We start from the raw sequence: 25,014 nt of genomic DNA on the forward strand, positions 1-25,014 counted from the left end.
ATAACAAGATAAGTGGTGCTCCATTCAACATATTAATTGAAACCAATAAATTGGTTAACTGTGTCTCAGTGATGCCAGTTTTTTCTTATTATTTGAGAGTAATCACAGTAGCTACATGCTGTGCTGGGATCCATTTTATACACAAGTCTCTTTACTTCACCATATCTGAGTAGAGATAGCCTAAGTCACCCTTTGCTCACAGATTAAATTATTTTAAATCAGTGCTTCTTGTTTTCCCCAAAATTAGCTGATTCTCTGGGATACAAAAGGTGAATGTAGTAACAGGCAAACTCATTATAAAATATAGATTCCATGTATCTCACTAAATAAGTTCAGCTTGAAGCCTTTATGTTAACAAAATTCTATGATCATTCCTCACTTTTGTCTTGACATTATCCTGATAATAATCAAGTCCTGTCAACCTCTGAACTTCAGTTTCCTTATCTGTAAAACCCCTTTCATTTCCTCTCTAGTTCTAATTATCTGTGATTCTAATACTATTTGCATTACTCCTAGATTCAATGTAGGCTCACGCTGTAAATTGCTTGATACAAAACAAGATATCTATTCATTCACCTGTATTACTATTTGCACTTTAAAGTAGCAAAATGTGAAAATATCATTTCAAAGATAGTCCCCCTTTAGACCATGTAGTACAGAACATCATAAACTTTTGCATCATCACAAAGTCCTCACATTCTTAGAAAAGAACATATGTAACTATTATTAACTGAATTGAAAGTGTCTAAAAATATGTCTCCTGTGATTGGATTATGCAAAGGAGAAATAGAGTTCTTCGAAGTTTCACTGCTAAGTGTGTGGGGAAACTGAGATATCTTCTTGATTTGTGCCCATGATTATTCGGGTTCATGCACTGTAATGAAATAACTTTTTAAACTATGCCATTTAATGTAATAACGAAGTTTGTAAAAAAAATTCTTTACACTTAAAAATGGCTTTCATTTGAAAACTTCCCGAATAAGGGGTCTCGAAATTGTTAATTTCTCAATCAAGACGCAGGGTGGCGCTGCAGGCTAAGTTGTGAATAAAGAGCTCTAAAAAGCTCGCGTATTCTTTTGTGTCGCTAGATCCAATCAAAAACACACGGAAGAAGTGTCGCAAGCAGTGCAGGGTTACCAACTGTTTGGGGCAGCGATATACTAAACAAATTTAATATTAAAAGCAACTTTGTGACGATTCCTCCAAGCAAAAAATTAGAATTGAATGTCTCAAGTCTTTTTGTGGTTGCTGAAGGGATTTGATATAAGGACCTGGACTCCAACATGAAGAAGCTAGAGAGAGTTCATCCAAACAGGCAAGTGTTGGCCTTTATTTTGGTGGTGTTCGTGTCTCGGGTCCGCCCCGAGCCTATTCGTTATTCTGTGTTGGAGGAAACAGAGAGCGGCTCCTTTGTAGCCCATCTGACCAAGGATCTGGGCCTGGGAACTGGGGAACTGGCTGCCAGGTCAGCCAGGGTGGTGTCTGACGATGACAAGCAGCGTTTGCAGCTGGATGGTCAGACTGGAGATTTGCTTCTGAGGGAGAAACTAGATCGGGAAGAGCTCTGTGGTCATATTGAACCGTGTGTACTGCATTTCCAAGTGTTCCTGGAAATGCCGGTGCAATTTTTTCAAGGAGAACTAATGATCCAGGACATAAATGACCACTCTCCAGTATTCCCTGCAAGGGAAGTGCTCTTGAAAATACCGGAAAATAGCCAGACGGGGACTCTATTTCCGTTGTTAATAGCTGAGGATTTGGATGTGGGCAGCAACGGTCTCCAACAATACACAATCAGCTCCAATTCTCATTTTCACATTCTCACTCGAAATCATAGTGAGGGCAAGAAATACCCAGATTTGGTGCAGGACAAACCACTGGATCGAGAGGAGCAGCCTGAGTTCAGCTTAACCCTCGTGGCGCTGGATGGTGGGTCTCCACCTAGGTCTGGCACGGTCATGGTTCGAATCCTGATCATAGACGTCAATGACAATGCTCCTGAGTTTGTGCACACCCCATATCGGGTGCAGGTCCTGGAAAACAGCCCCCTAGACTCTCCAATTCTTAGGGTCTTAGCTAGAGATGCAGATGCTGGAAACTTCGGGAGTGTTTCTTATGACTTATTCCAAGCATCAGATGAAATTAAACAAACTTTCTCAATAAATGAAGTCACGGGAGACATACTACTGAAGAAAAAATTGGATTTCGAAAAAATTAAATCTTACCATGTAGAAATTGAGGCCACAGATGGAGGAGGCCTTTCTGGGAAAGGCACTGTAGTCATAGAGGTGATGGATGTGAATGACAATCCCCCAGAACTTATCATATCTTCACTCACCAGCTCCATCCCAGAAAATGCTCCTGAGACGGTAGTCTCTATCTTTCGAATTCGAGATAGAGATTCTGGAGACAATGGCAAGATGATTTGCTCTATTCCAGATAATCTACCGTTTATTCTAAAACCGACTTTGAAGAATTTTTACACCCTGGTAACAGAGAGACCACTGGACAGAGAGACCAGAGACGGGTACAACATTACCATTACCGTAACTGATTTGGGGACACCCAAGCTGAAAACCCAGCAGAGCTTAAGCGTGCTGGTCTCCGACGTCAACGACAACGCCCCCGCCTTCACACAAACCGCCTACACCCTCTTCGTCCGCGAGAACAACAGCCCCGCCCTGCACATAGGCAGCGTCAGCGCCACAGACAGAGATTCTGGAGCCAACGCCCAGGTCACCTACTCGCTGCTGCCGCCCCAGGACACGCAACTGCCCCTCGCCTCCCTGGTCTCCATCAACGCGGACAACGGACACCTGTTCGCCCTCCGGTCGCTGGACTACGAGGCCCTGCAGGCGTTCGAGTTCCGCGTGGGCGCCACAGACCGCGGCTCCCCGGCGCTGAGCAGCGAGGCGCTGGTGCGCGTGCTGGTGCTGGACGCCAACGACAACTCGCCCTTCGTGCTGTACCCGCTGCAGAACGGCTCCACGCCCTGCACGGAGCTGGTGCCCCGGGCGGCCGAGCCGGGCTACCTGGTGACCAAGGTGGTGGCGGTGGACGGCGACTCGGGCCAGAACGCCTGGCTGTCGTTCCAGCTGCTCAAGGCCACGGAGCCCGGGCTGTTCGGCGTGTGGGCGCACAATGGCGAGGTGCGCACCGCCAGGCTGCTGAGCGAGCGCGACGCGGCCAAGCACAGGCTGCTGGTGCTGGTCAAGGACAATGGCGAGCCTCCGCGCTCGGCCACCGCCACGCTGCACGTGCTCCTGGTGGACGGCTTCTCCCAGCCCTACCTGCCGCTCCCGGAGGCGGCCCCGGCCCAGGCCCAGGCCGACTCGCTCACCGTCTACCTAGTGGTGGCGTTGGCCTCGGTGTCGTCGCTCTTCCTGTTCTCGGTGCTCCTGTTCGTGGCGGTGCGGCTGTGCAGGAGGAGAAGGGCGGCCTCTGTGGGTCGCTGCTCGGTGCCCGAGGGCCCGTTTCCAGGGCATCTGGTGGACGTGAGCGGCACCGGGACCCTGTCCCAGAGCTACCAGTACGAGGTGTGCCTGACGGGAGACTCTGGGACTGGTGAGTTCAAGTTCCTGAAGCCAATATTTCCTAATCTCTTGGTTCAGGACACCGGGAGGGAAATTAAGGAAAACCCCAACTTCAGGAATAGCTTTGTATTCAGTTAAGTGTTGTATTTAGTTTGGTGAGCCGTTATTTGTTTTGTCAAACATCCCATTATAATGTCTTTATTTTTTAAAATTGTCTACTTATATAAATATTTATACAATTTCAAATCTATGCATGATATAGCTAAATTGGTTACAAATTGCACTTAACATTTTTAGTTACACTGAATATTATTTTCTCTACATTTGATCTATTGATGGTTAATCTTTCCATAACTATAAATTACTCAATTAGGATAAAAATAAATTATGTTTTAATGAAATTCTTACATTAACATCTTTTTAATGGAACGCTTAAGTGAATATATGAACTCTTGAATTTCTAAGTATTTGTTGTACCTGTCTTTACCATGTAACTTAATGTTCGCAAGGCCAGAGTGTTTGAAATTTTTTGTAATTAACTTTATAATTACCTTCTCCTTTCTGGTTGACTGTACCAGACTAAGCCCTCTTAATCACCATGAGCATAAAATTTAGTATACTCGTTTTTAGAAATTCTATATAAACATGCATTTCATTAAATTAGTAGTGCACTAAAATTGTGACCCATTTCCTCTCGTGACATAATCATATGTCTAGTGATTATATTGTTTATTTGGTTCCTACTTACCTAGCATATGGTAATGTTCCATAAATACTAATATTAACTTTTGTAAAAATAACATCATTTGCTAATAATTATTAAAGAGAAAAATCTCATATACTTTGCCGTAACCTTTCACTAAATAAAACTGTTAAATAATCTCGGAATCTTAAATAAGCCCCACATTTCTTCCCCAAATCAAGACCTTTGAGAACTTCAGGTCTCCTTGTAATTCCTTTTGCCCTACAAATAAAAATCCAAGTATACTTTAATATGTTTATATTTTTTGTTTTTCCTACAGCTTCTCCCCATCTTTCAAAAGAATCAGGAAATTTCTTCTGTATCTTGTCTATTCTGTTTAAATCTGAGAATCAGTTGATCTTAGGTTTTTCACTTTACATTACTTTACAGATAAGGACAGTCTTTATAAAAAATAATTTTTAATGTTCTTTAATGTTTAAGGTTCTTTAATGTAACCTTCAGTTATTTTGAATCAATTTAACTTCTCAATTATGCCACAGTTGCACTTGCATGAAATAATATTATTTTTGTCCTTGAAGAGACTGGAACAATAATAAATTTATCTGAATCATAATTGTTTTATGCTGTGATCAATAAGCACAGTAAACTAGTTAAAATTGTATGGATATAACTATAGGACACCTCTATTTTACTTTGGGCAGAATATGAGCAATTGAAGAACTTGCTTTATAATCAAACATTTATTTTTAAGTTTCAAGTATCATTCTACTGGAGTTAAATTCCTTACACTTTTTCCTGAATTACTCTAACATGTAATGAAATAAAAAGGACAGTTTTTGACAGTTTAAGTTATTCTTAAAACATAGTTTTAGCATTTATTTGATTTAAAAATTGAAGTGAAGAAGAAATAAAAGTGAGAACAGAACCTATACAAATATGTAAGACATAAATATGGTAGTCAACTTTAATTCTTCTTCCATTTATTATTAGTTATTTAAATAAGATGGCTTTGAGGCTGGGTGTGTTGGCTCATGGCTATAATCCCAGCACTTCAGAGGCAGGTGGATTGCCTGAGGCCAGGAGTTTGAGACCAGCCTGGGTAATATAGTGAGGTCCCTGTTTCAACAATTGCAACAAAAATTAGCTGGTCGTGGTGGCACACATCTGTAGTTGCAGCTACTCAGGAGGCTGAGGCAGGAAGATTGCTTGAGCCCAGGGTCTTGCCCTGTCTCAAAACAAAACAAAACAAAACAAACAATATGACCCCCTCTTCTTTTCCTATTAAAAGTTACAGAATATATTTAAAATTATCTGAGGTTAAAACTTATGCATATATTTGGTGAAATTCTGCTTCCAGAGTAGATAAATTATCTAGCAGCAGAAAGCCACCCTAAAAATTGGTTAAAATGTAAAATTATTTGTTTGAAGTAACTGAAAACACATAATATAATAAGATCTGAGTGGACTAAGATTCCTGAGAAGGAAAATTCTTGGAGGTGAAAATTGACTCCTGACAGAAGTTTTACCCTGAGGAAATTTGCTAAGTCTGAGAAGCTTTTGTCAGAGACAGAGTATCTTAAATAGCTGTTTGGGTCGACTGAAAGATTCAAATTCATGGCCAAATTTTCCCCTCAGGACACTTGTCAAACTAAGACTAAAAACCTAATTGGGAAATTCCTGAAAATCAAAGTGAAGTTTTAGTAGTCTTGCTATTGAAAGATCAGAGTTTAGGACCTGCTCTAGGAAGAGGCTGTGGAGAATATACAAAGTTCTCAGCTGAAAATTCTGGAGAGCCAAGTGCTTATCAGGACTGCAAAGAACCTTGACAAAGCCCAGTGCCTGTTTCAGTTTAGATGACTTGTTTAGACATAACTCTATCAAATTAACAGAGGAAGAGATGAACTCTTGCTGGAGAAAGGTAATACCTTAAACTTGGATAGCTTTTTATGTAAGTATTCAGCATTCAATAAAAAATTACTAGGTACACACACTAAAAATTGGATAGCATGAACAAAAACCAAGAGAAAAAACAGACAATACAAATGACCCACAGATTATTCAGGTATTAAAATTAACTGAATGATTTTAAAATAAGTAAGACTAATACGTTAAAAATAAAGAACAATAGAGAAAGAGACAATTTCAATGGAGAACTGAACTTTAAAAGTGGAAGTTAATTCTAGAACTGAAAAATTATATTATCTGAAATTAAAACTACTTAAATAGTTTAATGGCATAGCCATAAAAGAATACAGGATTAGTAAATGCAAGTCAATTCAATATTAATATCCAAATACAAGCACAGAGAAAAAAATAATGAAAAATACAGAAAAGAACATTAGTGATATGTGGAATATAATGTTTAAAAACTCTAACATACTAAAAGAGAGAGCAAGAATGAAGAATAAGCAACATTCGAAGAGATAATGATAAAGACTTTTCCAAAATTGGTGAAAATCCCTAACCCTTCAAGATTCACAAGAAATAAATAATAGCAGGATAAATAAAAACAAAGTCCACCTATGCATATCATAGGAGAGTTTCTCAAGACCAAAGTCAAAGAGATAATTTCAAAAGCAACCATATAAAAAAGAATACATTTCTGTTAAAGGAGCCAAATATATTCTTCAAAAATGAATGCAGTTTTCAGCCAAAAATTGAGAGAATTAATGACAGTCACACCTGCAGTAAAAGAAATCATTTATTTCTTCTTTTTTTTTAGACAATGTCTCACTCTGTTACCCAGGCTGGAGTACAGTGGCACAATCTCACTGCAATGTCCACCTCCTGAGTTCAAGCTATTCTCCCCATCTCAGCTTCCTGAGTAGCTGGGATTACAGACATGTGCCGCCACATCCAGCTAATTTTTGTATTTTTAGTGGAGACAGGGTTTCACCATGTTAGCCAGCCTGGTCTCAAACTCCTAACCTCAAGGGATCTGCCCACTTCAGCCTCTGAAACTGTTGGGATTACAGGCATGAGCCACTGAATCTGGCCAAGAAATACTTTTAATGAAATGCATTAGGCAGAAGGAAAACAATCCAAAAGAAATCACGGAATTGCAGGAAGAAATGAAGAACAAGAAAGGTAAATGTAAATTAATGTTGATTGAATATTGATTATACAAGGCAATAATATTAATGCTAGTTTCTTAAATAATTTAAATTATATATATAATTTAAATTTATAACAACAATAATGTACAAGGCAAAGGTATAAATAGAGTTAGAAAGTGTTAAGGCTCTAGGCATTATCATGGAAGTTGTAAAATTAATAATGTGTGTTAGATTCTTGTAGATTGAAGATGCTGGGATTTCTTGGATAACCCTCAAAGTAATAAAATACTAACTGAAGGAATAAAAATTACAAATATTTGAATAATCCAAAAGGAAAATTAAACTTTAGTGAGAAATAGAAAAATAATTAGATGGTAAGTATAAATGGAAAGATATCAGATATTATATTACTTATACTTGGATTAAATAATACAATTAAACAACAAAAATTATCAGATTAGATTAAAGAGAAATGACTTTATTCTATCAAATAAGTGTGTTGTGTGTGTGAACATAGAAAGAGTAAAAGTTTAAAAGAATGGGATAAAGTATATAGTAATATAAACACTAGCCAAAATAAATCTAGGTAGTTATACTTACATAAGACAAAGACTTTTAGGAAAGATACATTACTAGAGATAAAGAGAAGTGTTGTGTAATACTAAAGAAATAAATATATCAGAAATATGTTAGTTGAGACTGAATACATCCCAATTAGACAACTACAAAATATATAAAGTTAAGTTGATAGAATACAAATGCAAGGTAGACAAACCCAAGTACACTGGGAGATTTAATACAACTCTCTCAATTCCTATTAGAATAAAAAGACAAAACACACGCAAAAAATATTGAAGATCTGAACAACACGAACATCATATTCAAATAAATGGACGTAACAGCACACTGGAGCATACACATTCTTCTTACATGCATGTAGGATATAAAAAAGTTGTTCATATTCTTGGTCATAAAAGAAGCCTCAAATTTTTAAGAAAGAATTGAGGCAGGGTATGGTGGCTCATGCCTTGTAATCCCAGCACTTCAGGAAGCCAAGACAGGAAGATCACAAGGTCAGGAGTTTGAGACCGGCCTGGCCAACATGTGAAACCCCGTTTCTACTAAAATTGCAAAATTCATCTAGGCATGCTGGCAGGCACCAGTAATCCCAGCTACTCGGGAGGCCGAGGCAGGAGAATTGCTTGAACTTGGAAGGTGGAAGTTGCAGTGAGCTGAGATCACACCACTGCACTCAGCCTGGGCAACAGAACAAAACTCCTTCTCAAAAAAAAAAAAAAAAAAAAAATTGAAACGACTCAGACTGTGTTCTCTGACCACAATGGAATTAAGCCGGAAATAAAAATATAACAGGAAATCTCCAAATATTTTTAAATTAAATTGTATAAACCATGAGTCAAAAAAGAAATCACAACAGAAATTTCCAAATATTTTGAAAAATTAAGACCTGGCATATCAAAACAGTACTTAGAGGGAAATTTTAAACCTTAAATGCACATGTTAGAAAAGTAAGGCCAAAAATCAATAATCTAAGCTTTTATCTTAAGAAGCTGGAAAAAGAACAGCAAATCAAATGCAAATAAAGATGGAAGAAAATTTTATACACACACATAAGCAAAAACTAAATAAATGACAAATATACAACAGAAAATCAGGGAAGCAAAAAGTTGGTTTCTTGTAATGATAGAAATTTAAAACTTTAAGACAATCAAGAAAAAAGGAGGAAGACACCAGCTGCCAATATCAGGAATAAAACACACACACACACACACATACAACTAGCAGCCTACAGACATTTAAAAAATAAAAAGGGAATATTATGAACAATTTTATGTCAACAAACTTGACAATTACATAAAACAGAAAACATCCTTTAAAAACACAATTTTCCAAAACGGAAACAGGAAGAAATGAAGATCTGATTAGTCATATCTATTACATTAAAGTTGTTCATTAAAAACCTTTTCTAATTCACAATAGTGAATTCTCCTGAATATTATGTCAAAATTTTCACTAATTTGTTCAAACTCCTTCAGAGAGTAGAAAAATAAACATTTCCAAATCATTTGGGTGTCAACATAAATCTGAACAGGTTATAACATTCAAACCTGAATAAGATATTATAAAAAGATGACAAACTATTCTTTTTTATAAATACATATGGAAAAATTTCCTTTAAAAATATTAGCAAAGGCTGGACATGGTGGCTCATTCCTGTAATCCCAGCACTTTGGGAGGCTGAGGCAGGCAGATCACCTGAGGTTGGGAGTTCGAGACCAGCCTGACCAACATGGATAAATCCCATCTCTACCACAATTACAAAATTAGCTGGGCATGGTGGCACAAGCCTGTAATCCCAGTTACTCGGGAGGCTAAGGCAGGAGAATTGCTTGAACTCGGGAGGCAGAGGATGCAGTGAGCCCAAATTGCGCCACTGCACTCCAGCCTGGGTGACAAGAGCGAAACTCCATCTCAAAACAATTAAAAAAAATAAAAATATTAGCAAGTAAAATTTAGAAATGTATAAAAGAGAAATAATAAATTATTGAAAACTGGAGTTTATTTTAGGAATACAGAAGGAGTTTAATATTTGAAAATTGATTATTATAATTTACCATATTAAAAGATAAAGGAAAAAAGATGATTATTTCAATGAATACAGAAAAAGTCATGTGATAAAATATGGTACACACTTATGGTAACGTTCTTAGCAAACTAAAATCGAAGGGAACTTTTAGAGTGACTTTAAAATCCTACAGGAAACATCATTAATGGTAAATTTTTGAAAACTTTCCTCTGGAGATCAAGAATAACAAGGATACCTGTCTTTTCTTCTCCAATTTAGAATTTTATTACAGATCCTAAACAGCACAATAAAGCAAAGAAGGAATAAAGGCACTATGATTCGAAGGGAAAAAATTAAAATGTCTTTTTAAGTAGACATGATTATATACATTGAAAGCCATGAAGAATCTACAGGCTACTGGAATTGATAAATGAAGTTAATGCCACTGGATACAAGGTCAACATACAAACATGAGTTGTATTTCTATGTAGCAACATAAAAAGTGAAAAATTTAAATATTATGCACAATGGTTTCAAAAATAGTATGAACAAATCTAGCTGAATACTAGAATCTAGTATTCAGACTTCACTGAAAACTGTAAAATATTGAGAAAAATTAAAGAAGATCTAAATAATTACAGGAATATATAAGATTCACTAATTGGAAGAGTCAATGTTGGGAATATTTCAGATCTCTCTTAGTCAATCTATAGATGCAATAAAATCCTAAACAAAATTTCAGCAGATTTCTTTGTGAAAATTAATGAGCCAAATATTGTTTATTTTAACATATAACCAAAACAATCTTGAAGAAAAGGAACAAAACTAGAGATACCACACCAAAGTCATAATCCATAGAAGAAAGAATTAATAAACTGGACTTCATTAAAATTAAAAGTTTCTGCTCTGCAAAAGATACTATGAAGAGAATGAAAAGAGAAGACATAAACTAGGAGAAAATATTTGCAAAAGACATATCCGATAAAGGACTGTTATTCAAAATATACTAAGAACTACTAAAACTCAGGAACAAGAACCAAATGGGCCAAAGACCTTAACAGACACCTCACCAAAGAAGATATACAGTTGGCAAATAAACATATGAAAAGATGCTCCATATTATATGTTAACAGGGAAATGCAAATTAAAATAACAATGAAGCACAACTACACATCTATTAGAATGACCAAACTCCAGGACACTGACAGTGCCAAATGCTGGTAATGAGAGCAACAGGAGCTCTTATTCATTGCTAGTGGGAATGCAAAATGGTAGACACTTTGGAAGACAGTTTGGCAGTTGAATACAAAACAAAACATACTATTACTATGTGATCTAGCATTCATATTCCTTAGGATTTTCCCAAAGGAGTTGAAATTTTATGTTTACACAAAAGCCTGTGCAGGGATATTTATAGCAGTTTCATTCATAAATTGCCAAAACTTGGAAGCAACCAACATGTCCTTCAGTAGGTGAATGGATAAACAAACTGCAGTTCGTTCAATCCATAGAATACTATTCAGCATCACAAAGAAATGAGCTATCAACCTATGAAAAGACAGGGAGGAAATCTAAATGGATATTACTAAGTGAAAGAAGCCAATATGAAAAGACTACATACTGTATGATTGCAACTACATGGTGTTCTAGAAAAAGCAAAACTTTGGAGAGAGAGAAAAAAATCCATTTGCAGTGGGTTCTAGGCAAGGGAGGGAGGTATAAATAAGTGGGGCACAGGGGATTGATTTTTAGGGCAGTGAAACTACTTTGTGTGATACTGTAAAGGTGAATCCATATCATTTTAAATTTGTCCAAAGCCATAGAATATACAGCACCAAGAGTGAGCCCTAATGTAAACTATGGACTCTGGGTTATAATGATGTGTCAATGCAGATTCATCAGTTGTAACAAATGAACCACTCTGATGGAGCATGTTGATAATGGGTGAAGCTGTGCTTGTGTGGAGACAGGGGCATATGTAAAATCTCTGCACTTTACTCTCATTTTTGCTGCGAACCTAAAACCACTCTAAAAGTAAAGTGTATTTTTTAAAAACTTGAGAACTTACTTCTCAGATAACAAAACTCATGATAAAGTTATCATAATTAACATAGTTATTGTAGGATAAATAAGATTGAATAAAACATCTTCAGAGCTATATCTGACTTATAACAAAAACAACCCTTCAAACAATGGAAAATGGATTGTCTTTTAAATAGATGGTCGAAAGGTGTAAGGCATTTGGATACTTACATTTTAAAATGTTTGACTCCAACCCCATTCGCTTGAAAAAAAATTAATTTCAGGTTGATTATAGCTCTAAATATGAAAAGTGGAATAATCTTTCAAAAATATATCATACAAGAATATTTTTGTGACCTTGGAGTTTATGAACATTTAAATAAAACACAAAAAAATGCTGAACATAAATGAAAATTATTGACAAATCCGACTAAAGAAATGTTATTCATCAAAGATGCCATAATAGACTTGAAACATAAACCATGGAGTGGGAAAAGATGTTTGCAATACTTGTATCTGAAAAAGGACTTCCAGAACATATAAGAAACTTCTGCAGAACAAACAGGCAAATGCTTCCCCACCAGAAAAGTACAAAAGATTTGCATAAGCCCTTCACAAGAGTATATCCTAATGGCCGATAAACATGAAAATGCTCAAATTGTTTAATCACCAGTGAAAATGATAACTAAAATTACAATATGATATCACCACACACTCACCAGAGAGGGTTAAAATGGAAAAGATAGCATCAAATGTTGACAAGAATGTGGAGCAACTAGAACTCTCATACTTTGCTAGTATTAGTACAACTACTTATGAAAATTTTTCCCATTATTTGCTATGGAAAATTTATGTGCACATCTTAATACATAGCAATCCAACTCCTTTGAATATATTCAACATAAACACATATATGTGGTCACCAAAAGACTAGTACAGGATGTTTACAGCAGTACTACCCAAAATAGCTTAAAACTGGAAAAAACCCAATGTTCACCAACTGGAGAATGAATAAATAAATAATAGTATATTCATACAACAGTATAATATAAAGCAATGAGAATAAAAAAATTAGAACAAGATGATGTAGATCAATTTGACAAACATAATACTGAGAAGAAGAAGCCAGACACATGAGAGTAACAATCTGTATACAGTAACTTCATACAATTCCATTTGTATAAAGTTAAAAAAAAAAAAGCAAAAAAAATCTATGACAACAGAAGTCAGAACAGTGCTTATCTTTTGGGGAGAGAGTGGTAACCAGACAGTGGCAGGTGAGGACTTGAGTTTGGGGAGTATTTTATTCTTAAACTAGGTTCTGCTTATAGGAGTGTGCTCACTTTGTGAAAATTTATTGAGTTGTACACCTACGATTTGTACCATTTTCTGGGTGTTATTGGTGTTTACTTCAAAAGTAATTTTTCTTAAACGTTAAATATCTGTAGATATTCCTAATCACTTACTGAATGTAATCAAATAAGAAACCCACCAAAGAAAGCATGTTTGTGTACTCAAAGGCACTTTTATAGAGAAGATTTATATATAACTTTAGTTTTTTCTCAAAAGTAATCTCTCACTGAAAGTTAACTCCGCAACGTTTATTTAGAACTTCCAGTAACTAAGAACTGGAGATATCATCGAGAGAGCTTATATGACAAAAGACTTTGGATTCACATCAGGGTTACAATGTAGGATGAATTGGCAAATACTGTATGCAATAGTAAATTAGGACGCCTGGTGGCGCTGCAGGCTAAGAGTGTGAATAGTGGGCTCTGCGGATAACCCAGGCTCCCATAAGCTGGGGAATCCAAACTGAATGCTTCCTAAAAGAAGGACGCATTTTAGGTAAGATCTAGTGGCTAGATCTTCAGAGTAGGCGTCGTTCTTGTGCAATTCAGTCAAGAAAGATTGAATTCGCGGTTATTTAAGCAAATCATCTGCGTGGATTGTATATCGAGTTGAAGAAACTGCGCCTTCTGGACCGGGTCTGAACAATGGAGACTGCGCTAGCAAAAACGCCACGGAAAAGGCAAGTTATGTTTCTTGCTATACTGTTGCTTTTGTGGGAGGCTGGCTCTGAGGCAGTTAGGTATTCCATACCAGAAGAAACAGAAAGTGGTTATTCTGTGGGCAACCTTGCAAAAGACCTGGGTCTCGGGGTGGAGGAACTGGCCACTCGGGGCGCGCGAATCCATTACAAAGGAAACAAAGAGCTCTTGCAGCTTGATATAAAGAACGGCAATTTGCTTCTATATAAAAAACTAGACCGGGAGGTGTTGTGCGGGGCGACAGAACCTTGTATATTGCATTTCCAACTCTTACTAGAAAACCCAGTGCAGTTTTTTCAAGCTGATCTGCAGCTCGCAGATATAAATGACCATTCTCCAGAGTTCCCAGAGAGGGAAATGCTCCTAAAAATCTCAGAGGGCACCCAGCCTGGGACTGTGTTTCCTTTGAAAATAGCACAGGACTTTGACATAGGTAGCAACACTGTTCAGAACTACACAATCAGCCCCAATTCCCACTTTCATGTGGCTACTCATAATCGCGGAGACGGCAGAAAATACCCAGAGCTGGTGCTGGACAAAGCACTAGACCGGGAGGAGAGACCTGAGCTCAGCTTAACACTCACGGCACTGGATGGTGGGGCTCCGCCCAGGTCCGGGACCACCACAGTTCGCATTGTCGTCTTGGACAATAATGACAACGCCCCCGAATTTTTACAATCCCTCTATGAGGTACAGGTTCCTGAGAACAGCCCCCTTAACTCCTTAATTGTCGCCGTCTCTGCCCGAGATGTAGATGCAGGAGCGTATGGGACTGTAGCCTATGCTCTATTTCAAGGTGACGAAGTTACTCAACCATTTGTAGTAGACCAAATAACAGGAGAAATACGCCTGAAAAGGGCATTGGATTTCGAGGCAACTCCATATTACAACTTGGAAATTGTAGCCACAGATGGTGGGGGCCTTTCGGGAAAATGCACTGTGGCTATAGAAGTTGTGGATGTGAATGACAACGCCCCTGAACTCACCTTGTCGACGCTCTCCAGCCCTACCCCAGAAAACGCCCCGGAAACTGTAGTTGCTGTTTTCAGTGTTTCTGATACAGACTCCGGGGACAACGGTAGGATGATTTGCTCCATCCAGAACGACCTCCCCTTTCTTTTGAAGCCCACATTCAAGAACTTTTACACCCTCGTGACACAGAGAAAACTGGACAGAGAGAGCCAAGCTGAGTACAACATCACCATCACCGTCAGTGACTTGGGGACACCCAGGCTGAAAACCGAGTATAACATAACCATTCTGGTCTCCGACGTCAATGACAACGCCCCCGCCTTCACACAAACCTCCTACACCCTCTTCGTCCGCGAGAACAACAGCCCCGCCCTGCACATAGGCACCGTCAGCGCCACAGACAGAGACTCAGGCACCAACGCACAGGTCACCTACTCGCTGCTGCCGCTCCAGGACACGCACCTGTCCCTCGCCTCCCTGGTCTCCATCAACGCGGACAACGGACACCTGTTCGCCCTCCGGTCCCTGGACTACGAGGCCCTGCAGGCGTTCGAGTTCCGCGTGGGCGCCACAGACCGCGGCTCCCCGGCGCTGAGCAGCGAGGCGCTGGTGCGCGTGCTGGTGCTGGACGCCAACGACAACTCGCCCTTCGTGCTGTACCCGCTGCAGAACGGCTCCACGCCCTGCACGGAGCTGGTGCCCCGGGCGGCCGAGCCGGGCTACCTGGTGACCAAGGTGGTGGCGGTGGACGGCGACTCGGGCCAGAACGCCTGGCTGTCGTTCCAGCTGCTCAAGGCCACGGAGCCCGGGCTGTTCGGCGTGTGGGCGCACAATGGCGAGGTGCGCACCGCCAGGCTGCTGAGCGAGCGCGACGCGGCCAAGCACAGGCTGCTGGTTCTGGTCAAGGATAATGGCGAGCCTCCGCGCTCGGCCACCGCTACGCTGCACGTGCTCCTGGTGGACGGCTTCTCCCAGCCCTACCTGCCGCTCCCGGAGGCGGCCCCGGCCCAGGCCCAGGCCGACTCGCTCACCGTCTACCTAGTGGTGGCGTTGGCCTCGGTGTCGTCGCTCTTCCTGTTCTCGGTGCTCCTGTTCGTGGCGGTGCGGCTGTGCAGGAGGAACAGGGCGGCCTCTGTGGGTGGCTGCTCGGTGCCCGAGGGCCCGTTTCCAGGGCATCTGGTGGACGTGAGCGGCACCGGGACCCTGTCCCAGAGCTACCAGTACGAGGTGTGTCTGTCGGGAGGTTCCGGGACAAATGAGTTCAAGTTCCTGAAGCCGATTATCCCCAACTTTTTGCCCCAGGGCACTGGTGATGAAGTAGGGAAAACTACAGCCTTCCGGAATAGCTTTGGATTCAACTAGCGATCTCATAATGACACATTGTTTTGTGCCATTTATCCCAAACTTTTTCAGATCTAGAATTCGAAAGTGTCATGCACAAAAATTTCACCTTGAGATTTAGCTTTTATTTCCCTTTTTAATGGATTTGTCTGTTAAGCTTTATGTTGTCCAATTGTTGAAAATTAAATTTTATTTTCATTGTATTTATTTAGGGAGACATTCCAAATTCATGCATGCTGTTGATTTTCCTGAGATTTGTTTTTCTCTTCTTGTTGGTTTCTGTCGTGATAAACCATCTTAATAAAATCAAATATTAATTTTATTTTTTATATATTCTGCCCATTCTATTTTATCACAGTATATATTTGATGCTAAAATGCAAAACCTAAAAATGTTTCACATCATTGTCTGTATTTTAATTGTTTAAAACAAAGACAAATACATAATCTCACAAATCAAATACGTTAGAAAATATGCAAAATGCAACAATCTTCTATTCACTCTTTTTTCGCAGTCCTAATTTCTATTAGCAAACTTTTTGAAAACAGTTTAATTTAGTTATTACTTACATGAAGAAAAGTGAACAAATCCTTTGTGTTCAACTTAATATATATTCACAAAGTAACATATTTAGTACCAGCAGATTGATGAGAAAATGGAACATCACTGGCAGTCCAGGTGCCACAAAAATTACTCCTTCCAATCACTCCTAGCCCAAGTATAGCAAATACGCTGACTTCCAATACCATAGTTTAACCTTGCCTCTTCTGAATTTATATAAACTGAGTAATAGAGTATAAGTTGCCTGTGTCTGGCATTCTTCACTTAGCATTATGTTTATGAAATTTATCCGTAATACAGCTTTTCAGTGTAGTCTTTTCATTCTCATTGCTGTATAATATTTCACTGTATGAATATACCATGCCTGCAATTCCAGCACTTTGAGAGGTGGAGGAGGGCAGATCACCTGGGGTCTGGAGTTTGAGACCAGACTGTCCAACATGATAAAACCTGGTTTCTACTAAAAATACAAAAATTAGCCGGACATGGTGGCACATGCCTGAAATCCCAGCTACTCAGGAGACTGAGGCAAGAGAATCTCTTGAACCTGGGAAGCAGAGGTTGCTGTGAGCCGAGATCAAGGCATCGCACTCCAGCCTGGACAACAAGAGTGAAACTCCATCTCAAAAAAAAAAAAATTATCCTTTAGATCAGTATTTGGGGTGGGAAAATATACTGCTATGAACATTCTTTCACATGACTTTTGGCAACCTGCATGCCTAGGAGTGAAATTGTTGCCCATCTTGTAAGTACATGTTTACTGTTAGTAGACATTTCTCAGTAGTCTTCCAGTGGTTGTACTAATTTACACTGCTATCCTCACTGTCTGGATGTACAAATTTTTCCACATTTCTGCCAAGAAACTGGTCTGTTTTTTTATTTTTATCCCATTGGTAAGCATTTTATACCTTTTTTAAAGCTCTTATTATATTTGCTTTTTTTTTTTTAACCACTAAGGAATATGTTTGTAACTGTTTTGAGCTGAATTGTGTTCCCACACTCCCTCAAATTCATATGTTGAAACTACCTCGGAATGTGACTGTGTTTAGAGATAGGTCCTTAAAAAGAGGTAATCATATCAAAATGGCTTATAGAAAGAGATGGCAGACATGTGAACACACAGAGGGATGATGACGTGAAGGTACTAGAACAAGATAGCCATCCACAAGCCAAAGAGAGGCCTCCTAGTGAAACCAACCCTGCCAACACATTGATCTTGGACTTCCAGTCTCTAGAACTGTAAGGAAAGAAATGTCTGCTGTTTAAGCCACCCAGTCTGTGGTATTTGCTACAGCAGCTGAGCAAACTAATATAGTAACTTATTCATAAACTTTAAACAATTAATTTCCTATTGTGATTGCTGAGTAACTAGCGCACTTAAAACAACTTTCATCTATGTTACAATTTGGGGTGCTTCTCTGGTCAAACTGAAACCTCTCTTTATTGTTCCACTAATAACAGTTTCATTTGATTTTTGTATGAAAAAAGAATAGCATTCTTATTCTTCCTTTTATATTTGTTTCTGTCTTACACTTTCCAACCTCTCTCAGTTGAACTTCTACTTTTACATTTTACATTTTTACCACCATAGCTAAGAATTCCTTGTTTTGTCTATAGATACATTTTAGAACATGAAGATAATATTTAAATTTTACTTTTAATGATTATATAAATTACCAATGCCCTGCAGTCCCAAATCATCAAGAACACACTGTATCAGAAAAAAGTTGGGTTTATTGATTTGTTGCAATGAAGGAGACTGCACACAATAGGAAACATGGCTCACTTTAGTAACAGGGTCTCACAAAGGAGCTATAGGATTTGGGCTTCTGTTAGCTGTTTTTAACAGAGGTTCAAGAAGTACAGGTTAGCTCTGGATTGAATGCTTTCAGAAAATTGGAGTAATTCTATATTATTTTAAAAGAATTTTACTTAGGAAGTGGGAAGAACACTGAAATTAAATCTGTAATTGGTAAATAAGCAGCATTCACACATACTAGCAAGGAAAAGGGGCTCTTTTGTCTCTTTCTTTTTTTGTTTTAGACATAGTTCTTGTTTTTGTTTCTCCTTAAGCATGAAGTCTTGGTCCATCAGGGTCGCAAGGATCTCTTCTGGTCTTGGTTTTCTATGAAATGTTCAGCATTCAATAGGAGAAGATCATGGCCAACATCTGAGTGTCAGAACAATTTCAGGTTATTGGACAATTATTCATTGCAGAGTCCTATTACTTACTGAAAACTTTAAGTAGTCTGGGATTACTTAAGGATCTAAGTAATCTAAGATTTGAGATTACTTCATTTCTACGATTATTTTCTTAATGGTGTATCTCTAAATTTAATCTCGTTATTTCCATCTGAGATTTGTGCTTTTCTGATATTGAATACTCTTAATAAACAAACTAAAAAAACTAACAAACAAAAAAGATATTGAATATTCTTAGTTGTTTCTCTGTTCCTTAAATTTCTCTTTTATTTTACATTTTTAGCTTTTCTTCTATGTTCTAAGTCTCTCACTGTATTTTTTAGTGACAGAGACTATCTTTCCTGCTCTTTGGATCCAATGTTGTACCAATGAGAACAGCATGTTACTAAATCAAGACCAAATAGATTCATCATGTTAGACTCCATTAGCTAGCTTTACCATATTTTCGAAATCTCAGTCAATAATTCACCTGTCCTAACCTGAAGCCCTCTAGCTTTTTACTTCCATATGGAATAAATGGTCTCTAAGTCTGTACAAAACTGTATCATCTTATCTTCACACCTCTCCTTGTTGAATACATTACTTAGCAGATCTCTTGTCTCTCTTTTGATTCCCTCTCTTTGCTGCAGTATATCCTGAAGTGTCTTCCTAAAGGAGGGTTCACAAAAAAAGACACTTCTGGGTCTCTGCCAGGCTGAAAATGCATTTAGTTTTCCTTTATAGTTGATTGATGATTTGGCCAGATATAGAATTCTTGCTTGGAAACTTAAAATCATTAATACATTGATTATAGATTTATTAAAAAAAATTTTTTTTTTTGAGATGGAGTTTCACTCTTGTTACCCAGGCTGGAGTGCAATGGCGCGATCTCGGCTCACCGCAACCTCCGCCTCCTGGGTTCAGGTAATTCTCCTGCCTCAGCCTCCTGAGTAGCTGGGATTACAGGCACGTGCCACCATGCCCAGCTAATTTTTTGTATTTTTAGTAGAGGCGGGGTTTCACCATGTTGACCAGGATGGTCTCGATCTCTTGACCTCACGATCCACCTGCCTTGGCCTCCCAAAGTGCTGGAATTACAGGGTTGAGCCACCGCACCTGGCCGATTATAGATTTATAATTTTGACGAAAAATGTTATGCCAGTGTGATTCTTGATCCTTTTTATACCCTCACCTCTCTCTTTTTATCTCTCTCTCTCTCTCCATATTTCTGTGAAGAAAGGAATTTTCTGTATCTCTTTCCCTTAGGATTTTCTCTTTTCTTTTTAGATGCCTTGAATTTAATAATAGTATTATAATTTTTTTCATTCATTTTGCTGAACATTAAATGTATTTATGTATTCTAACAATTTATACCTTTTTCTCTCTGGGATTACTTCATTTCTATGATTATTATTATTTTGAGACAGATCTTACTTTGTCACCCAGGCAGGAGTACAGTGGTGCAATCTGCAATCTCAGCTCACTGTAACTTCTGCCCCCTGGATTCAAGTGATTCTCCTGCCTCAGCCTCTTGAGTAGCTGGGACTATAGGTGCCCACCACCACACCCAGCTGATTTTTTTTTTTTTTTTTCAGAAAAGTCAGAATTTCACTTTATTGGCTAGGCTGGTCTTGATCTCCTGGCCTCAAGTGATCCATGAGCAACAGCCTCCCAAAGTGCTGGGATTACAGGTGTGAGCCACTGTGCCCAGCCCACTTCTACTATTATTTTTCTTTTCTTTTTTTGTTGAGACGGAGTCTCACTTTGTCACCAGGCTGGAGTGCAATGCTTCGATCTTGGCTCACTGCAACCTCTGCTTCCTGGGTTCAAGCGATTCTCCTGCCTCGGCCTCCCAAGTGGTTGAGACTACAGGCATGCGCCACCACACCTAGCTAAATTTTGTATTTGCAGTAAAGACGGGGTTTCACCATGTTGGCCAGGATAGTCTACTGTTATTTTCTTAATAGTTATATCCCTAAGTTTAATCTCATTATTTTCTTCTGAAACTTGTGCTTGTCAGATATTGAATATTCTCAATTATTTTTGTTTCTTATATTCTCTTTTATTTTACATCTTTAGCTTTCTTCTATGTTCTGAAGTCTCTCACTTTATTTTTTAGTATTTCTAATGAATTTTTAATTCTAGTGGCATATTTAAATATCTACAAACTTTCTTGTTACTAAACATTCTTCTGCCATGTGAGGAAACAATGAGGAGTCAGCACTCTGGAACCTGGTAGGGGCCTCACCAGAGCCCAGTACAAAATTTTGGATTATGTACTAGTATTATTGTTACTACATAATTATTACTACATTATTACATACTTGGCTATTTTCTAAATACCTTATACATATCTCATTTAATCCTCAAAATAATGGAATAATTAGTGTGTATATTTTCAAGGTGAACAAACTAGAACATACAGAGGTAAAGCAACTTGCCCACGGCCACTGTCCTAAACAGTTTGGGCTGCTGTAACAAACACTATAGATTGAGTGGCTTAAAACAACATAAAATGATTTCTTACAGTATTAGAGATGGGAAGCATAAATTCAGGGTGCCAGCATGGCTGGGCTCTGGTGAGGCCCCTACCAGGTTCCAGAGTGCTGACTCCTCATTGTTTCCTCACATGGCAGAAGAAAAGGCAAGAGAACCTCTGGAATCACGTTTTTAAATGCACTAATCTCATTCAGGGCTGTTCCTTCACGACCTAATTACCACTCAAAGCCCTATTTCCTACCATCGCATTGGGAGTTAGGATTTCAACAGTCACCTAGCTAATAGGCAGTGGAAGTAGAATTTGAATCCAGTCAGCCTGACCCCAGGGACATTGCTTCATTTTTATTAAGGAATTTATTTTTAGCAACAAGGTCTTGCTGTGTTACCCGAGCTGGTTTTGAACCTCTCAGCTCAGGTGATCCTCTTGCCTTGGCCTCTTGAGTAGTAGAAATATGGTCCCATGCCCAGCTCAGAATTTGCTGTTTGCTTTTTACTTTTTTCTATTTTAAAATCTATCAAAATTCAAAACAGTGTATACAGTATATATGTACAAAGTGTATACAACATATATGTACAATTGGAAACAATAATAACACGGTTACTCGTCTACCCGTTACCCAGTTTAAGAATTAGAACAATGCCAAGACCTTGGAAGTCTGTGTGCCTCCCTGTTGAAAGACGTTATGTGTCTTTGAACCCTGTGTAAAACAATCAATATTCTGAATTTTGTACTTGTTTGTTCTTATTTATAGTTGCAATAGATAAGCATGGATTCCTAAATATCATTTAGTTTTATCTGCCTTTGCAGTTTATATAAATGAATTTATATACTATGGATCCTCTGTGAGCTTGCTCTTTTTAATCATTATGGTATTGAATTTATTTATATTAATTCAGTTCATTAATTTACACTGTTCTATAGTATTCCGTTGTATAAATACATTTTTACCTGTAAATTCATTTTACTAACGATTGACTTTTTGGCTGTTCTAAGAGTTTTGTTACTAGAAACACTGCTGCTATAAGCATTATTGGATATATTGTCTCATATACTTGGGCAAGAGATCCTTTTGGGTATGAACACATCCTGGAAGGGACTATCTGGGTCATACCAAGAACGAGGAAAATATTAAAGTGAATGAAAAAGACAACAAAGGGATGCTGACACCAAGATGACAGATATTAATATTATCTGACAAATATTTATAAACAGACCTCATCAAAATGCTTCAATGAGCAATTATGAACATATTTGTAACAGATGAAAAACAGAGTCTTGGCCAAAAAAAAAAGAAAGATATAAAGAAATGCTTAAGGAAATTTTAGAAATTAAAGATATAATAATCGGGCCAGGTGTAGTGGTTCACACCTGTAATCCCAGTACTTTGAGAGACTGAGATGGGTGGATCACCTGAGGTCATGAATTTGAGACCAGCCTGGCCACCGTGGTGAAACCCCATCTCTACTAAAATCATCAAAATTAGCCAGGTGTGGTGGCACATGCCTGTTATCTCAGCTAATTGGGAGCCTGAGGCAGGAGAATCACTTGAACCCGGGAGGCAGGGAGGTTGCAATGAGCCAAGATTGACCCACTGCACTCTAGCCTGGGTGACAGAGCAAGACTCTATCAAAAACAAACAAACAAACAAAACAAAACAAAACAAAAAACCCAGGTATACTAATTGAAATAAAAACTCAAGATAATGGGCTCCACAGCAGAATGGAGGGAACAAAAAATCAATGAACTAGAAGATGGAACAATAGAAATTATCCTTCTGAAGAGGAAAGAGAAAACAGATCATAAAAAATGAACAGAAGCTCAAGAACCTGTGGGGCCATACCAAAAGATCTAACATTTGTGTCATTGGAGTCCCAGAAGGAGATCAGAAAGAGGGTGCAGCTAAAAATGTACTCAAAGGGCTGGGTGAAGTGGCTCTTGCCTGTAATCCTAGTACTTTGGGATCCCAAGGTGGGCAGACTATGAGGTCAGGAGTTCGAGACCAGCCTGACCGATATGGTGAAATCCCCGTCTCTACTAAAAATACAAAAATTAGCCAGGTGTGGCGGTGTAAATTTGTATTTTTGTATTTCGGGAGGCTGAGGCAGGAGAGTTGGTTGAACCCGGGAGGCGGAGGTTGCAATGAACCAAGATCATGCCACTGCACTCCAGCCTGGGCAATAGAGTGAGACTTTGTCTCGAAAAAAAAAAAAAAAATGAACTCAAAGAAATCATGGCTAGAAACAAAGCAAATTGGCAAAAGACATCAACCAGAGATTCAAGAAGCCAAACAAATCCCAAATGGGATAAACCCAAAGGAATCCATACCAAGAGAAATCATAGTCAAATTTCTGCAAACTAAAGACAAAATATATTTAAAGTAATGAAGGAGAAATGACACCTTACCTACAGGGCAATGGCAATTTGAATCAGAGTAGATTCCTCTCAGAAACCATAAAGGTTAGAAGAAAGTTGCACAATATTTTTCAAGTGCTGAAAGAAAAGAACTGTTATCCCCAAATCCTATATCCATGAAACTATCCTTCAGGAAAAGAACTTGTTGCCAGTATACCTACCTTAAAATAGTTGCTAATTCAAGTTCTCCAAACAGAAGGAAACAATTTAAAAAGTAATCTTAGAGCATCAAGAAAGAAGAAACAACAGAGGAAACAAAAATATGAATAAATACAACAGACTTCTTTTTCTCTTGAGGTTCCTAAATTACGTTTGGTGGTTAAATCCAAAATTATAACACTTTCTAAGTGTGGTCCTAAGTGTATGTACAGGAATTATTTAAAACGTATTATAAATGAAGGAGGGCAAAATGACACAAAGGGAGGTGCGTTTTCTATGCTTCAACTGAACAAGTAAAATGACATCAGTAAATTGATAAGTTATGTATATATAGTATAATACCTAGAGTAACTAGTATAATACCTAGAGAAAAGCTATAAAAAGTGATACACTAAAAAAATCCACTACAGCTAAATCAAAACAGAATTATAAAAAATGTTCCAATAACCCACAGGAAGTTAGAAAATGAAAACAGAGAAAAAAAAAACAGGAGACAAAAAATGATGTTAATCTCTACTAATCAACAATTACATTAAATGTAAATGGTCTGAGCACATCAATTAAAACAAAAACATTGGGAGAATGAGTTAAAAAATCATGACCCAACTGTATGTCTCAAAGAAACTTAATTTCAAATATAATGATATAGGCAGATTGGAAGTAAAAGACAAAAACGTATACAATTATTTTATTTTATTTTTTTAATTTTTATTATTATTGTTTTTTGAGACAGAATCTCACTTTGTCACCAGGCACCAGGCTGGAGTGCAGTGGCACAATCTCGGCTCACTACAACCTCCGCCTCCCGGGTTCAAGCAATTCTCCTGCCTCAGCCTCCCGAGTAGCTGGGACTACAGGCACACGCCACCACGCCCAGCTAATTTTTGTATTTTTAGTAGAGACGGGGTTTCACCATGTTGGCCAGGATGGTCTCGATCT

General features: G+C 38.4%; 2 protein-coding genes across 4 annotated transcripts in view; both read left to right on the forward strand.

Moving 5' to 3' along the window:
* Nucleotides 1–1,102: 1,102 nt before the first annotated feature.
* The window catches only part of PCDHB4 (protocadherin beta 4), a 212,976-nt gene continuing 189,064 nt past the window's right edge, over nucleotides 1,103–25,014 (forward strand). For 2 of the 3 annotated variants that reach the window (XM_008986272.6, XM_054249866.2), the window contains exon 1: nucleotides 1,103–3,564. In XM_008986272.6, coding sequence (XP_008984520.5) covers nucleotides 1,284–3,564 — 2,281 coding nt within the window. In that variant the 5' untranslated portion in view covers nucleotides 1,103–1,283. Of the gene's footprint in view, nucleotides 4,850–25,014 lie in introns of those variants that run through there. The other variant, XM_078361341.1, reaches the window with a different exon arrangement.
* PCDHB5 (protocadherin beta 5) lies at nucleotides 13,676–16,591 on the forward strand. Its single transcript, XM_035286723.3, has one exon. The coding sequence runs from the start codon at nucleotides 13,896–13,898 to the stop codon at nucleotides 16,281–16,283; it is 2,388 nt and encodes a 795-aa protein (XP_035142614.3). The 5' UTR covers nucleotides 13,676–13,895; the 3' UTR covers nucleotides 16,284–16,591.

This window comes from Callithrix jacchus, chromosome 2, assembly GCF_049354715.1.
Source record: "Callithrix jacchus isolate 240 chromosome 2, calJac240_pri, whole genome shotgun sequence".
In the NCBI taxonomy this organism is placed as follows: Eukaryota; Metazoa; Chordata; class Mammalia; order Primates; family Cebidae; genus Callithrix; species Callithrix jacchus.

Excerpts from the sequence above, each read along its gene's own strand:
- PCDHB5 (XM_035286723.3), top strand. The coding sequence starts at position 13,896 with ATGGAGACTGCGCTAGCAAAAACGCCACGGAAAAGGCAAGTTATGTTT.